Raw genomic sequence first — 18,266 nt, forward strand, 5'->3', positions numbered from 1 at the left:
CTGCAATGGATTTTTTTGATTACAGGTTGAGTGTAAAACCTTCATTTTGGCTTGCTCATTTCCCAAATGAGCTCCAGTTTCAAAAGCAACTAACACTGCAAGGTTTCTGAAATGTTTCTTCCTCCCCTTCTCCGTGTCTTAAGTTCGTATCGTTATCTTTAATTGTAACAAGAAAAAAAAAAAATTTTTACTCGGTTTCATTTGAAACGTTAAAAATTATTTTTATTTATTTTTAGTCAACTTTGGCCTTGTAGATTACACTTACTTCGTATTTATTCCTTTATATTGATGCATATTCATAAAATAAACAATTTTTTGAGAGAGAGGAAATATCTAAAATATAAGATAAAACATTGTTTGACTAAACAGATTAACTTGAAATTAATTTAATACGGTAAGTGCGGGTGACTAACCGAGGTCGATCTAACACGAAACTTCTGATTAAAAAGAAGAAATATAATTGAGAAACAAATTTACTGAAAATCATAATTACAGCCATTGTAATCGCTATATAAAAAAGATGTTAGGAAAAAGAAATACATAATAAGCATCAGAATCGCCATTAATGTCTACGATGCTCACTATCTTCATCTCGGTCTCTCGTCCTTCCCCGTTCTTTCTCACGGTACCGTTCTTCCTGATATCTAAAATATAATTACGAAAAATATTAATGTAAAAAAGAGCAACAATTCGTCACGATGCAAATTTATTGAGATTATAGTTATATATAGATACCCAAAGGTCTAATTTCTATTAAGGTCAACAGAAAAGAAACTTTACTAAAACAAGTACGATTTCAGGCCTAAGTTTTCAATGTTTTCCCAAGCATTAGGTGGGCCAGGGGAAGAGGAATTTTATTAAAGGAGTACAATTTCAGGCCCAAATTTTAAATTTTTCCTACTGCCTAGTTCCGCTACTAACGCTGAAATATTTCAAAGTTTTTCTAAGCTTCCCTTCTTATATACCCAGATTTGGTCAGTTGGTCACTTAATTAAGATACGCAAAACAAAATAAGGCTAGTAGAAAGCTTTGGACTTCCTAAATCAGATCAGGAATAAACAAAGGTGCAAGCAACCCAAACATTAGAGAGAGATGTGTGTGTGTGTTCGGGGGGGGGGGGAGGGAGCAATTTATCTCTTCTACACCGAAAGCTGCTCAAATAAAAACATACATGGTCTGGAATTGTCCACTTTAAAATCATAAACAAAATTAGCAACATTTCTTTTTTACGTAACAATATATACCGAAGAAACTACCAGCATTTTTTTCTCGCAAATACGAGCTGAGGTCTGTCCCTCTAACAACACCCTGTAAAAAAAGAAGAAAAAAGGTAGCTTAATGAATGCTTATATAATGTGTTCACACTAAAATTATGATGAGAGAACCTTTCAAACACGTGTGGTTTATATCAATAGAAATAAAGTTGTAAGATATATATATACATTGAATTTACATTTGAAACTACAAAGTATTTTTAAAAGCGTACACGTGTGAACAACAAACTAGCTTTTCACACAAAACGCAACTTTTTCCTGATAATTATACAAAACTCATGAAACATGGACACTCAAAGATGAAATCTGGTTAGATCAGTGATCTATAAGCAAGCTAAATAAGATTGAACGAACTTCAATCTGCATAACAACTATTAAAGAGTCAATTTATAGGGAATTGTTCCTCTCAATTAAAGGAATAACAATTTATATATCGCTGTTTCTTCCATTTGACTTATTTTTTTTATTGTTTAATAGTGATACTGATATTTTCAACACTATTGTCACCATTGAACCTTACGAGGGTACTTGGGGACGTTGTTTCAAGTTTAATTTTTCTTTTTAGTAATAAATTCAATTTGGATCCGAAAATTGTGATTTTTACTTATTCTTCTCTCTCAAGCAAATAAAGTTTCCCATTTTTAAGCAATTGCGCAATTTCTGGCCAGTACCAGCATAAATCTTAGAAAATTATAGTCACAAACAGGTATTACTGTAGAACACAGATAGAAGATATTTTCCGATTCTCATTGCTTAGAAACAAGGTCGTACCCAGGATTGTTTTTTCGGAGGGGGTTTTACTAAAAAAAAATTCGGGGGGGGGGGGGGTTTACACACACAAAAAAAATCAAAAAACCCATACAAAATTTGTTTATATTCATTTTTGTTACGTTTTCACGAGTCAGACAAAAATTTCTGGGGAAGGGGGTTTAAACCCCCTAACCCCCCCGTATACGACCTTGCTTAGAAATGTAATTCGTACATATTCTTGGCAACTTCAAGTAGCAAAACTAATGTTTTTCTGAAGTTGTGTAAGAAAAGAAGGCACCGAAAGGTCATGAATAATTCAATGTTTGGAAAGATTGTAAACCGTCATTCCAGTAAGAATTCATTTGAATGAAATAGCATAAGGTTTATCTGATAAAAGTTGGAAATCGGCAGACTAGAAAAAGCGACAATTTGTAACTACCAATCATGATGCACTAAAAAGGAAAGAAATAAAAAAGCGATATAGCATAACGCCTTATTAGGGTATAGTTACGCTATGAAGCTTTCTGAAATATAATTCAGAATCGTTATTACGTTATATTACTTTGTTCGCTACAATAATCCCAGCAGTATGCAGATGCGCAGAAAAATAGTCAACAGATTATTTATTTCAAAATCTTGAGATTCTAGAGGAAGAGACCCGGATGAAAAACACCATCCGGTTTGCACTTGCCTGATTAGCAGCATTTTACAATTATGTCTTAAAACTAGCTTACGTCTTAAAACTAAAACTTCTTTGCTAAAATAACTAAATAGAAATGAGACGGAAGAGTGAAAGGTATAAAAAAAGAAGTAAAACACAACAAAAACAAACAATTACCTGTATCTGTCCTCACGATCCCTGTCACGAGTGCGATCATAGTCTCTCGATCTTTCTCTTTTCTCTCTCTCATAGCGGTCACGATCTCGATCTGGGGTCCTAGAACTACATACAAAACAATTAACTGAAAATAACCTTTTTAGACGGGAAATATAGTGCTAATAGCTTAGCTAGTAAAGTTGCTCAACTTAGTTTTTTTTTTATGTAAAATTTTTCTGACAGCTCAATAAACATGATGCGCTTCCCTCCTCTCTATCACACGTGTTCTTTTAAAACAGAAATGGTTCCCATTCCACAAGGAAAAAATTAATAAAAATGATGAAATCCCAAAAGAAGGCTCATGGTGAAATACTGATTTTCCAGTGATATAAAAGTGGAAAGAAGGAAACTATAATCTCTAATAATGGCAAAAATACACTTTTTGATCGGTTGAATGTGTAAGAACAAATACTAGACTTAAAAAGATGAGACACGGAAGCCTTTGGTCCAACCATTAATTATTCAATATAGTTAAAGTGTACCCAAAATCACAGAAAAATTATCGCAACATCGCAAATAGAAAATTTTGCTTTGGGTATTTAAAAGCCCACTCTCGACCTCGTCATTTATCATTGTTGTCACCAGCTACAGTTCAGCATTATCTGATCTTTCCAATCTCTCGTATCCAGTGTTGTCAACATACTCTCAAAATAACACTATAAAATAATTTGGCCCGGTTTTCTGCCTATTTTAATACGTATTATCTTTTTCTATATCCTAAAATGTGAGAATATGCCATCTTCAGAGTAATCAGCCTTTTAGAAATTTCTACTTTACACTAAAGATCCCCCAAGGACAAATACTAGAACTCCGGAGTCGCATGGATGGTATGAGTGCTAGATGTTTGGTGCATGCAAAGTAACTCGTCTGCGGGTCTTCGATATCCGTACATTCATAGGCTACTCCACCAGCTCATTATATTAGTTGCAAGGAATGGCACTTAAAGGAAAAGGACTCAACGACGCTATTGGAGCATTAGCCCTTACTAGTCATTATGACAACTAGGTGCTCACGCTTATAACGGCTACACAATCTTTGTCCTAATTGGTCTAAGCAAAAGTCAATGAAATTTGTTAATGGAAACAGTGATTGATATGTATCGTGTCCCTCTAAAGCAAATACAAATTTGTCAAAAATCTTGATTTCCATGTATGCCTAGATACTTATCAAGACTCGGACGTCATTGGTTTCAGCCGTTCTTCAAACAAGATCAAAACCTATTTATATTAAATTAAGCTAAGAGTTGCAAAAAGTCGACTAAATTTGTATCAGAGTTCCAAGGGAAGCGCTCAATGTAGCTGTGCTGCACATATCAGGCAGATAATTGTTAGTATATAATTAAGGTTTACTGTATATAATAGGAATTAATAGGAATTATTAATCAAATAAACAGAATTAACAGTCAATTAACTACGGTTAAATACTGTTGAAGATTTAAATGCAGTAATTGGTAGGCAAAGAGGCTAAATAATAGGATTTTCGCTTGACACATAACATGTTCGACATAAAAATGTCGGCAGCACTGCTTCTACCGCTGCACAATAGCCACCAGTTTATCGTTTCGTACTACTTTGGAATTTGCTACCAAATGATTCGTATTCCGAACCGAATGATTAGGATTCAGTGTCACATTGCTTGATCTGATAAAATATTTCATCCTTGGTTTCAGTTTGAGTTTACTTTTTTTTTTTTTACTCCAGGTTTAAAAAATAAGATTTCAATCATTTCAATCAAAAATTAGGATTTCACGCTACTGACCGATATAATTAAATATTTCTTTCAAAATTTATTGTCATCATGGTCCGGTCTACTTACGACGAACGTTTCATATTAGTTGAAGACAAATGAGCTTTGGCCCACTTTGGGTGTCACGATTTGATACAACAAGAAATTTTCAAATATTTTCTCATCTTTTGTTTCTATTATATTGAGTATGCTTAGTAAATTAAAAACCTATCACAGAAAAAACAAATATTGGTCTATTTTGGGCGTCACGAATCAGTACAACATTTTTTTTTCAATAGTTCTCGTCTTCATCGAGGGCCCCTTGTCCCTGTCGATATGTCCTGAAAGTTTAACCGATCGGAAGAAACGAAATGTTTGTTCCAGCTCAAGGTTTCACATATCATTGAACCAAACTCCGAAATGTTGTGTCTTCACTGAAGTCTACCTGGACCTGTACACATGCCCTGTAAATTTCAAGCCAATAAGACACGAAAGAAATCTAAGGCCCCTTTTTGGTCTTTAAGACCAACAAAGACAAAGTTATTCAAATTTTTGTTCTTATAAAATATGTTTGCTTTCTTTAAATAAAATCCCTTCTCAAGTTTATTTACTGTATTGCTTAATTTTAGTACTTAAGACTTGGAGTCAGTAATATGTTCAATTTAGCTCGGTTAGTAGTAAATTCAATTTACCTTAGCTTAGACTTGTGTTATTTTTGCACAGATAGAGACTTTTATCACTTTCATTTAAACAGAGCGAATCTAACACATATTTCAAGAGCAAGTAGCATATGACTATTCGCGCGACATACTATATCGGGTGGTAGATTATAATAGAGACTCAGATAAATATTACGCCCAGTTTCTGTTGTCAAAAATCAATACAAACTATGTATCCAACCATAGGAAAAATATATATCCGTTGTTTTCCAAATCTGCAAAAAAAGAACCTATTTGGCTCAACTTTTTTTTAATTGCATGAAGTTCCCCTTGACCGAGGGACTTACAGCTGTGATTTTCAAACTAATAAAGAACAGCACATTTTTCAGCCCGTTCCCTATTAAAAATTCCCTTTCAAAGAAAATGTCTAAATCCCTTAGTCCAGACAAACATGCTTGAAAGCTTCAAGCCAATCGGTAAAAGCGTATTTTGGCCCCTTTTCAAAGGGAGGGGGGACCATACCTCGAAATAAAAATACTTATTTGTATACTAGGATCGAAATCGACTTAGGGACTTGCGGCTTCATATTTTAATCTGTTCATAAAAAAGGATTTGTTTCCAGAAGAAGCAATGTTTTTTTGTTCTTTTTTACTTTTTCATACACATTAGTGTCCTCTTGGCCCAAGGACTCAAGGATACAAGTTCTGAGCTGATCAGAAAAGAGTTTTGGCACTTTTCGGGTCCCATTTCTAGGGAGACCATGCCTCCAAACCAAATCCTTTTTTATTAGGTTCAACTTGGCCCGGGACTTACGGCTAAAGTTTCCAACTAATCAGAACAAGCAGTTTTTCGGCTATTACCAGCCCACCAAGACCACCCCTCTCCAAACAAAAGGGGAAGTCGCCTTGGCCCAGACAATGATTTTTGAAAACTTTAAGTCAATTGGAAAAATGTCTTTGCCTTCTTTTCTGAGCCCCATTTTTGGAAGAGGGGGGCAGCCACCATATTAAAACTTTTCTTGTCCACTAGGGCTCCCTTTTCAATGTAACCGTCATTTTAAGTTTCAAGCCATTCAGGAAAAGTTCTTGGCCCTTTGCAAGCACGGTTAGCAAGAACAGCCACGAAAGAGGGACTTTTTGCCCTCTAATTAATTTCCACCTAAAAACCGACAAAAAAAACATACAAAAAACTCCAACACCAACTACCAAATCAAAACTAAAAACTACAATTTTAAATTTCCAATTGAGTGAGCCCAGTCTGAAGTTTCTACAACTACCTCTTCCATGTGAATTCGCCAGAAAAGAATAAATGAAAAACAAACATAATCCTAGGAGGCAAATGGCTCTTTACTTAAGCAACACTAGAGCCTGGCTTCTAGCCAATGGCAACAATTGAGGCTCCGCACCAAGCCGAACCAAGGCACTAAGAGCACTGCTTGGCCCGTCCACGACCAGCTTGAGAAGGGATCGAGCACCCTTGCGGGAGTCTCTTTAACAATTTTTTTAAATTTTGTTACTTAGTGAATCTTAAATATTCTGTTCTACACAATGACCACCTCTTTTTACGACATTTTTCCCGTCTTCATCATTGCAAATTTTCCACGAAGATGCATCCACATTTTCGAGTCATTCCAAATTGAATAAATACTCACCGATATTCTCTCTCTCTACTTCGGGACCTTGTGCGGTCTCTGTGTCTTCTTCTGCGGTCACGATCCCGGGACCTTGAACGCTCTGCAAAAACAAAACACTTGGCGTATTAAAGGGAAGAAATATTCTTTGCCAAGCTTTACATAAACAATCCAAGATTATCCAAATGCTTCTTTAAAGCTGCTAGGAAAGTGATACATCACAGAGGACAGATTTAAAATTAATGAAAATAAAAAAAAACCATCTTAACTACATACAATGTACTTCAATTCACTTTACTCAAAGAAAACGAGAAGTGAAAACCATCTGCAATAGAATAAAAATAAAAAAAAATTTACGAGCAACACATTCATAAGCTCAACAGTGAACTCTTAAATACAAAAAGTAGTGCAAAATGGTCAAAAAGTAAAAAAAAATTCAAAAAAACACAAACTGTAATAAAATGTGAACGACAGCATATACAATAAAAAAAACTGCTTATGATGTGATGATATTAAATTTGCACATAACTGGCAAAAAGACTGGCAACGTTATAATAAATAATTCAGATGAAAATAATCACATGCTGTAAAAGGAATATATATCAAAATTTCATAAGATTGACTTTCCTTTTAAAATAATGTATGGACATCCCCCCCCTCTCCCTCGATTAGGTGCAGCTTATTTTTGTAGTTTTTACTTATACAGTTTTTATTTGGGTGCAGTTATATGAACCTACTGAGTAAAAAAGGAAGGAAAAAGACCATTGATGCTCAATTCCAGCCACTTTGGACAATTTATTGAGCAAAACAAAAAGAGCGATTAAAATACCTGTCAATAAGCTAAGTGGAAAAAACTGTGTCATTTTACGATAATATAACTCAATTGGAGGTCACAAATGTCTTTATTCTGAAAATTGTCTGCTTCTTTCCCGTAAAGTTGATTTTCCTCTTTTTAGGTCAACAGAAGCTCGAAATACACATCGTTTTAGTAAAAACGCACCTGACGCTCTTGACTTTAAGCGGTTTAAGGAGGCAGGAGTATCACTATTATTTTTAGCCATTTCTGTTCGTCTGGGTGTCATTTATTCATTCAGAGCAAACTATGTTTGTTTAAACTTTGACTTATTATATGAACTTATTTATGTACTTTTAAGGTTTTAATATCGCTCTTTATTTTGCTTTAAAGTTGGTTTTATAGGAAATTTTTTTAAAATTAGTTGTTTTTTTTTGTGTGCTTTTTTAATTACCATAGAATTTTACCATGCGTTTATCAACTGCAGAAAATATTTGTCAAGTTTTTGAAATTTTTCTGCTTATGAACTAAAATGTTATTTACAATTCAAACTACAGACAAATTTCGAAAATTCAGTCTAAAATTTCAGCCATGGTAGCGACAATTTTTATATGGTTATTGGTAATTGATTATATGGTAACCCATTACGGGACTGGGTGTTTCCTGTCACGGTGGGAATTTTTCTTGGGGAGGAAATTTTCCAGGGAAAATTTTTCACGGGAGTGGGGTATGGGAATTTACCTGGACGATTTGATAAATGATAAGAACTTAAAATAAAACGAGTTTTTTCAACTTAAAGTGAGGAATAACGCTAAAATTTGAAAGGAACAACAATTATTCCCTGTATAAGAGGGACTGCCTCTTCCTCTATCCCTCGCTCTTTGCGCTAAATTTGACTTTTTGTCACAATTCTTTACGAAAAACTGCTCAAACACAAGGGCTGTGGAATTTGAATGAGAGTATGCTTAAAGAACTTTAATATTATGACGTAAAGAACGAGGGATTGATGATAGGGCATTCCCCTTCACATACGGAACAATTTCTGTTCGATTTGCCTTTTAGCGTTTCCTCTTACTTTCAGTTGAAAAAACTTGTAGTTTTTTAGTTAAAAAAAATTGATAAATTTGTATTTTTTTCTACTTTACCTATTTAAGAAATTTAAAAAACAAAGACGAGTATTGTGATTTCAGTTAGAAATTGAATCTAGCATCAAAATGAGGGAACAAGTAATGTGAAAGCTAAAAGTGGTTAACAGTCATAATCAAGAGCGTAGTCTCGATTATGATATTTCGTAGGAGAAGCATTTTAGAGAATAGAAAAATGAATAAGATGGCCAGTACTGCATAAAAGACCAGGATGAAACCGAAGGTGCCCCCCCCCACCCCTAAAAAAAAAATCAGTAGCAGAAGTACTATTTTACTTTTGGAGGCAACTAGACATTCAACGTGGTAGAGCCAATCTCTTTCCCTGAGTGGTTACAGATCTCTTTGTTTGATCCTTTTTCATTGTATTGGACGCGTAGAATCTGACGGAGGCAATCGAGATGAAAGACATTTCATTTTCTACTATTTTGAGATTTATTTAAAAAAAAGGTCGTTTAGGTCTGCCACATAAGACCCAAATCTGATGCCAAAATTTAGCTTAATTTCTTATATTTTTTAAATCAAGATCCAATAATATAAAAAAATAATCCGACTTTTCTGATTTTTAATCGAGAGTCCTTCGAATGAAAAACAGGCTATAAATAACTAGTCAGACAAAAAAGTTGGCCTCCTTTGTCATGCTTCCATTCCAATTTTGCTTGTTTTCTCAAATCACTTTTCCATAGTTATAGAAGCTAGACAATGTGATCTTAACATTTCCATTAGAATTACTAGCTTTAACTGTATATTCATTTCTTTTTTGACAGTGAAACCAGGAATAAACTTAATATTATACACAGAATACAGATTATTCTGAACATAAGTTAAGGAGATTTACCTCTTCTTGATCCATAGCTCTTGGCTTCAATTCCACTAAGAGTGTCTTTCAAGGCAGTTATTAATATTTTACATCTATCATCACCAGCAACCTTTGACTGCTTTATCAAGCTAATGGCTGTGGCCAGAGTCTCAATAGCGCTGGCATAATCACCTGAAATAAATAGAGAGTGGTAGATTCTTTTATATGCACCAGTTGTCATTTTTGAAAACACATGCAAACTTATAATTTTATATTCCTGCCAAGCTAGATATACGGATTCGTATGATCACATAATCACTAAAAATGGAAAAATTTCTTAAACAATTAGGCTAAAATATATTTGGCATAAATAATAAATGAATGTAGATTGAACTTGGAGGAAGAGGTGGATATGCTTAGAATTCTTTCTTAGACTCTAAAAATCTATAATAATCATCACCTTCAAATATGGAAACTACCGATATTTACTCCAGGCAAGCATTCATGATTTATTCCAGGATGATGGAACTTCGGCGGGGGGGGGGGGGGAGGTGGGATTCAAGATTATAGGGGCTGTCACAATGATGGATTTTCACCCCCATCCCCCAGTGTGCGTGCCAAAATCCTTCTGTGCATTGATAAAGAAAACTAGATTAGAGTTTTTTCAATCTCGGATCAATGATATCAATTCTCAGTAATGTCCCAAGAAAGACTTAGAGTAATAAGTTCAAACTTAACCACAAATCAGCATCAATAAATAAATGAAATCCAAAAAGAACAGAGATTACAATAAACATTCAAGTCAAACTCAAAAACGAGCAGAAATTAACATGAGGAGGGCTCAAAACCCCTATCCCTTCGCAAGGTCAGAACATGAAACAATTTTTTTTTTCACTTTTATAACTTTAATAAATCAAATATTATTAAGATTTTAAAGAATAAATATAAGCATATGTATATTAAACTGACAATGCACATTCACTTGTATTTTTTTATTTCCAGTATAAGTGCAAATTATGTTCTGGCTTTGGAAGGCATAGGGGTTTTGAGCCCTACTCCTGCTAATTTCTGCTCGTTTTGAGTTTGACTCGGTTATTTATTGTAATTTCTGTTCGTTTTTGATTTTATATATCTAATGAGGGGGATTGGTGGTAGTTTTACGCTTGGTAAATCATATGATTCTATTTTTGCTCATTTTTCTGTAAAAGCAAGCCAAACAGCCAATGTTTTTAACGTTTATTTTATCTCAGGCGTAAATTCGGACATTTTTAACCGATAGGTCAAAAAGGTGGCCAGCGTTTACGCCCCCCCCCCACGCATAGTACAAAAAAAAAACCAGAAAATGAAGGAGTCTAATGAAAAAAAAAAAAAAAAAAAAAAAAAAAAAAAATGCAAACAAAATCCATGAAAAGGGTTATCGTAAAGAATTTTTATTTTTAGTAAATTAAACTCATTTTTAGTAAATTAAAAAAAAACGTTTTCCACAAAACAAGTTTGTCAAAGACAAGTAAAGAGTTCCATTAAGCCAAAAATGGGTAAAAATTAACAAAAATAATTTTCCCAGCTTAAAACTACAACAAAACACCATCAATAAATGAATTAAACAAAAAAAACAACAACAGAAATTACAATAAATAACCGAGTCACACTCAAAACGAGAAAAAATTAACATGAATAGGGCTGACAATCCGCACGCCTTCTCAAGACCAGAACATAATTTGCACTTACTGAAAAACAAAATAAATGTTTTCACTTTGTTTACTTTAGTAAATAAAGAAGTATTAAGACTTTAAGGAATAAATATCAGAATATGTATATTAAATTGACAATCAACGGTTATTATTTTATTTGAGTAAAGTGCAAAATATGTTCTGATCTTGAGAAGACACGGGGGTCGTCAGCCCTACTCCTTTTAGTTTTTGCTCGTTTTGACTTTGAATAAGTTATCTATTGTAATTTCAGTTCATTTTTGGTTTCAATTATTTATTAAGGGTGATTTGAGGTAGTTTTACACTTGGAAGATAAGAAAAACTAACTCGTAGAATTTGACAACGCTTTCGTCCGTAAAAGCTTAAAATAATAAAAATTTGTTGGTTCCCAAAGCCAACTATACTGTTAAAGGGACCTTCTTAAACTTTTTATAACCATGTTTTAGCTTAATTTTGATGATTTTTCAACCATTTCTTTTTCTTCTTCATTTTTATAGTTTGGTAGCCGCTACTACCAAAAATTGGCAGAAGTTAATATAATATAGGTCTTTTCAATAAAAATGGATCTGCGGTTTTTCCCCAGTTTTTAACATACTTATGGTGTATAAAATCATCTTTATCTGTTTCCTTAGGACTTCTCAACGAAACTAAAAAAAAGCTCTTTATTCCTCGAGAAGCACTTAAAACTTTATATTATACTCTCGTTTCTTCATATTTAGAGTATTGATGCGCTCTTCGGTCCAATTCGTTGAATTATAATGCACGTAAAATCCAAGTAATACAAAATCGGGCAGTAAAAACTCTATTTTCATATAAATACTTTACAAGTGATTCATTCCGCCTGGCAAAAGTTCTAAATCAGAGGCAACGCTGTAGCGTTGCCTATAGTAAAGGCCATACGGCTCCAATGTTTTATTATTTATTTAATTTTTTTTTTCCAGAGACACTTCATATGGAAGGGGTCGTCGTAGAAACTTCAAAGGGGGCTCATTCGATTGGAAATCGAGAGTTCTAGTGCCCTTTTTAATAGTCGAAAGTGATTGGGGGACAACTAGCCCCCCTCCACGCCCACCATTCCCCCAAACACATCCAATAAAAATTTTGAGATTGCCATTTGTTTCGGCGTAGTTGATTTCAAGATAGAAAATATGTTTTTTAAGAGGACACTCCCCCACAACCCTCAGGGCAAGGGTTTTAAGTTATGCCCTGGGTGCATATATGGTTTTTATAGAAGGCGTTGTCGTAGATACTTCAAAACAGGCTCAATCGATTGGAAATTACAGGGCTAGTGCCCTTTTTAATAGTAGAAAGTGATTTGAGGGCACCTAGCCCCCTCCCCCCATTCCACTCCGTACCCTCAACATATCCAATAACCATTTTGAGAGAGCCACTTTTTTCAGCATAGTTGATTTTACGATAGAAAATATATTCTTGAGGAGGACACTCCCCCACAACCCTCAGGGCAAGGGTTTTAAGTTATGCCTTTGGGGCATATAAGGTTTTTATAGAGCGTTGTCGTAGAAACTTCAAAACAGGCTCAATCGATTGGAAATTAAAGAGCTAGTGCCCATTTTAATAGTCGACAATGATTGGGGGACAAGTAGCCCCCCCCCCCACTCCCATAATTCCCCCACACCCATCCAATCAAATTTTGAGATAGTCATTTTGTTCAGTGCAGTTTATTTCCAGATAGACAATATGTTTTTTAGGAGGACACTCCCCAACAACTCACGGGGCAAGGGTGTTAAGATATGCCCTGGGGGCATATAAGGTTTTAATAGAAGGCGTTGTCATATAAACTTCAAAACAGGCTCAATCGATTGGAAATTAAAGGGCTAGGGCCCTTTTTCATAGTCAAAAGTTATTGGTGAGCAACTAGGCCCCCCCCCCCACTCACATCATTTACCAAATCACATCAACTCAAAGTTTTGAGATAGCCATTTTGTTCAGCGTGGTTGATTTCCAAATAAAAAAATGTTTTTGACGAAGATACTCCCCCAGAACCTTCAGGGCAAGGCTTAAAAGATATGCCCAGGGGGCATATAAGGTACTTATAGAAGGAATTGTCGTAGAAACTTCAAAAGGGTCATTTGATTGGAAATTCAAAGGGCTAGTGCCCTTTTTAATAGTCGAAAGTGATTGGAGAGGAACTAGCCCCCCCCCACGCCCATCATTCCCCCAAACACATCCAATCAAAATTTTGAGATAGCCAATTTGTTCAGCTTAGTTGATTTTAACATAGAACACATGTTTTTGAGGAGGACCATCCCCCACAACCCTCAAGGCAAGGGTTTTAAGTTATACCCTGGGAGCATGTAAGGTTCTTATAGAAGGCGGTGTCGTAGAAACTTCAAAAAAGGCTCATTCGATTGGAAATTCAAAAGGGCTAGTGCCCTTTTTAGTACTCGAAAGTGATTTGAGGGCAATTAACCCCCCTCTCACGCTCACCTTTTCCCCAAAAACATCCAATCAAAATTTTGAGATAGCAATTTTATTAAACGTAGTTTTAAGTTGTGGAAATTAGGTCTTTGAGGATGACAACTTCCCAACAGCCCTCAGGGCAAGGGTTGTAAGTTACGCCCTGAGGGATGTAAGGTTTTGTATAGACAACATTATCGTATAAATTTCAGAGAGGGCTCATTTGATTGTAAATTGAGAGTTCTAGTTCACTTTTTAAGTGTCAAGATATATCGGAGGGCAACCAGCCCCCCCCCTAATCCCTATTTTCCCAAATGCATTCAATAAAAATTTTAAGATAGCTATTTTGTTAAAAACAGTTCAACGATCATATAACGAAAATTCCGGTGTTGACACAACCCACCAGGGCCCAGGGGCAGCCGTTGTAAGTCATGACCTGGGGACATATATGGTTCTCATGGAAGGGATGCTCGCATTAAATTCAAAGAGGGAGCATTTGATTGGATATTGAAAGTTCCAGCTCATTTTTTAATAGTCAAAAGAGATTGGAGGGCACCTAGCCCCCCCTCTCCACGCCCTAGTTTCCTCAAACCCATCCAATAAGAACTTTGAGATTTTTTTTTTTTAAATAGTTGAAAGACCATATAACGAAAGCTCAGGGATCAACACAGCCCCCCAGGACCCGAGGGCAGGTGTTGTAAGTTATGCCCTTGGGGAATGTATGGTTCTTATTGAAGGGGGGCTCGTAAAATATTCAGAAATGGCTCATTTGATTGGAAATTGAAAGTTCTAGTTAAGTTTTTTCGAGTCAAAAGATATTGGAGGGCAACTAACCCCCCCCCCCCCACCCCCCGCCCCTTTTCCCCAAATGCATCCAATAAAAATTTTGAGATAGGCATTAAGTTAAAAATTTCTCAAAAGTTCGATAGCAAAAACTCAGGTGTCGTCACAACCCTCCAGGGCACGGGGGCAGGCGCTGTAAGTTATGCCCTGGGGCAAATATTGTTCGTATGTGAGGGAAGCTCGTACAAACTTCAAGGAAGGCTTATTTGATTGAATATTGAAGGTTCGAGTTTACTTTTTAACGGTCGAAAGTTATCCGAGCGCAGCTATACCCCAACCCATCTGATGAAATTTTTTAGATAGACATATTGTTAAAAATGGTTCAAAGGTCGGGTAAGAAAAAATCCGGCGTCAATAGAACCCCCCAGGGCACAGGGAAAGGCGTTCTAAGTTATGCCCTAAGGGCATGTATGGTTTTTATGAAAGGGATGCTCGTATAAACTTCATAGAGGGTTCATTTGATTGGAAATTGAAAGTTCTAGTTCCCTTTTTAAGAGTCAAGAGTTAAACTAGCCCCCCCCCCACGCTCTTTTTCCCCAAACCCGTCCCCTACAAATTTTGAGATAGCCAGTGTTTTGGAAATTGTTAAAAAATTAGATAATAAAAACACCCCCCAGAGCCCGCGGGATAAGCGTTGTAAGTGTTGTCCTGGGGGCGTATATGGTTTTTATGAGAAGGCTGCTCGTACAAACTTCAGAGGGGGCTCATTTGATTGAAAATTGAAAGTTCTAGTTCAATTTTTAAGAGTCAACAGATATCCGAGGGCAACTAGCCCCCCCCCCACCGTTATTTCCCAAGCCCATCCAATAAAGTTTTTATAATTGCCATTTCATTAAAAATAGTTCAAAGGTCAGATAAAAAATAATTCCTATGTCGACGGAACCCGCCAGGGCCCGGAGGCAGGCGTTATGAGTAATGCTCTAGAGGCATTTAGAGTTCTTATGGAAGGAAGGCTCGTGTAAAATTCGTAGAGGGCTCATTTGATTTGAAATTGAAAGTTCTTGTTCACTTTTTAAGAGTCAAAATAGATCGGAGGGCAACTAGCCCCTCCCCTGCACGCCCTAAATGTATCAGATAAAAATTTTGAGATAGACATTTTGTTAAAAATAGTTCAAAGTTCTAATAACAAAAAAACTCCGGTGTTGACACAGCCCCCCATTGCCCGGGGGTAAGCATTGTAAGTTATGCCCTGGGGACATACATGGTTGTTATGGAAAGGAGGCTCGTATAAAATTCCCAGAGGACTCATTTGATTGGAAATTGAAATTTGTAATTAACTTTTTAAGAGTTAAAAATAATCGGAGGGCAGCTAGCCTCCCCTCACGCTCCAATAATTTTTTTCCCAGAGGCACTTCATATGGAAGAGGTCGTCGTATAAACTTAAAAGGGGGCTCATTCGATTGGAAATCGAGAGTACTAGTGCCCTTTTTAACAGTCAAAAGTGATCAAAGGGCAACTGGCCCCCAAGCCCTTTTTCCCCAAATACATATGATAAAAGATTTGAGGTAGCCATTTTGTTAAAAATAGTTGAAAGATCATATAACAAAAACACCTTTACGTATGGTCATTTCGTTAAAAATAGTTCAGATAAGAAATAAGATAAGAGATCAGATAAGAAAAATTCCTGTGTCAAAAAACCCCCCAGGGCCGGGGAAGGCGTTGTAAATATTGCTCTGGGGGCATATATGGTTTTTATGGAAGGTATGCTCGTAAAAACTTCAGAGAGGGTTCATTTGAATGGAAATTAAAAGATGTAGTTCATTTTCTCTGAGTGAAAAAGATCAGAAGGCAACTAACCCCTCCCGTCCTTAACGCCTTTGGGCGTATCGTACTGATAAAACCATTCGATAAAAATGTCAGTTGACTATTTTGTTAAAAATAGTTCACCCATCCGATATCATAACTCAGAATCGACATAGCCCCCAAAGGCCCAGGGATAAGCATTGTAAGTTATACTCTGGGGGTATGTATGGTTCTCATATAAAGGATAATCGTATTAACTTCAGAGAGGGCTCGATTTGATTTAAAATAAAAAGTTCTATTTTACTTTTAAGGATTCAAAATAGACCGAAGCTTAATCCAGTTCCCCCACGCACTTTTTGTCAAAACCCATCCGATGAAAATATTGAGACAGCAATTTTGTCAGAAATAGCTTAAAAATCATATAAAGAAATCTCCGAAGATGACAAAACCCCATCTTTTTAATTTGATGTTGTTAGTTTGATACTAGTTTTCATACTTTTAAGAATATTTGATTTTTTTTTTTTTAAGTTTGATTTTGAAATATGAAATTTTTAAAAACTTGAAATTTTTCGCAATAAAAAACGAACAAAAATTAATTGAAAAAAAAACTTTCCGAAACATGAGTTTTTCAAAGAAAAGTAAAGGCCATTTTAAACTTAAGCTCAGCAGATACAAATACCTTTTAAAATGCAAACTCAAAACGACCAGAAATTACTATTAAAGAATAAATGAAACCCAAAACGAACAGAAATTAAATAAGCAATCATAGCAAAAACATACAACAAGTAAAAATATAAATGAATAAATTGAATATGAATATCAAGCTTAAAATGAATAAAAATATTTTCCTATTGAAGTATAAATGAAACTTAAAACGATCAGAAATTAAATAAACAATCAATGCAAATAAACATACAATAGATATTCATGTAAATTAATAAATAAATCTTAAAACGAGTGACACTGAAATTGAATATTTGCAAATCAAGCTTGAAACGAACAAAAATTACTACAAACGAGAGTTTGGGTATAACCTCCTTCTCTCACTGTAAAAGTCTAAAACCTACTGCGTCATTGGCGCTTTACTGAAAACTATATGCGTCTTGAACAGTCTTGGAAAGTATAAACAACATCAAATTGAATATTTGATATGGATTGATACAAATTGTTGAAAGATCCATCAGTTCAAGAATTTATTTCACTGTAATTGTATTTTTATTTTCAATACTGTAAGAACTGGAAAAGAAAATATTTGTAATATAATCCGTTTTCAGTTAAGCGCCAATGACGCAGTAGGCGTTTGGTCTTTATTTACAGTTAGGAAAGGAGGCAGTATCCAAACGCTTGTCTGTAGGAAAACTATATTCGTCTTTAACAACTTTAAAAAGAGCTAATAAATTAAACTGAATATTTTATGTATAATGATATTAATTGCTGAAAGCTCATCAGTTCAACATTTTTCATAAAATTGGTTTTCAGTAAAGCGCCAATGACGCAGTAGGTTTTAGACTCTTACAGTGAGAGAAGGAGGTCATACCCAAACTCTTGTTTGTGGTGATTTTTGCTCGTTTCAAGCTTGATTTGCATATTCAATTTAATTTTCACTCGTTTTAAGATTTACTTATTAATTTAGATTAATATATATAGTATGTTTATTTGCATTGATTGTTTATGTAATTTCTGTTCGTTTTAAGTTTCATTTATACTTCAATAGGAAAATGTATTTTCGTTTTAACCTTGATATTCATATTCAATCTAAGAATTACTCGCTTTAAGATCTATTTATTCATTTATATTTTTACTTGTTGTATGTTTTTGCTATGATGGTTTATTTAATTTCTGTTCGTTTTGGGTTTCATTTATTCTTTAATAGTAATTTCTGGTCGTTTTGAGTTTGAATTTTA

At 35.0% G+C, this 18,266-nt stretch overlaps 1 protein-coding gene across 2 annotated transcripts in view; it reads right to left on the reverse strand.

Annotated features, from left to right (window-relative positions):
- Positions 1–455: 455 nt before the first annotated feature.
- Positions 456–18,266, reverse strand: part of Cpsf6 (cleavage and polyadenylation specificity factor subunit 6) — an 89,885-nt gene continuing 72,074 nt past the window's right edge. For both annotated transcript variants that reach the window (XM_089106321.1, XM_089106320.1), the window contains exons 9-12: positions 9,689–9,841; positions 6,937–7,018; positions 2,863–2,967; positions 456–644 (exon numbers count right to left, since the gene is read on the reverse strand). In XM_089106321.1, coding sequence (XP_088962447.1) covers positions 563–644; positions 2,863–2,967; positions 6,937–7,018; positions 9,689–9,841 — 422 coding nt within the window. In that variant the 3' untranslated portion in view covers positions 456–562. The remainder of the gene's footprint in view (positions 645–2,862; positions 2,968–6,936; positions 7,019–9,688; positions 9,842–18,266) is intronic.

The sequence above is a fragment of the Artemia sp. Qi Xiang Cuo genome, chromosome 20, assembly GCF_049724085.1.
Source record: "Artemia sp. Qi Xiang Cuo chromosome 20, ASM4972408v1, whole genome shotgun sequence".
Lineage (NCBI taxonomy): Eukaryota > Metazoa > Arthropoda > Branchiopoda > Anostraca > Artemiidae > Artemia > Artemia sp. Qi Xiang Cuo.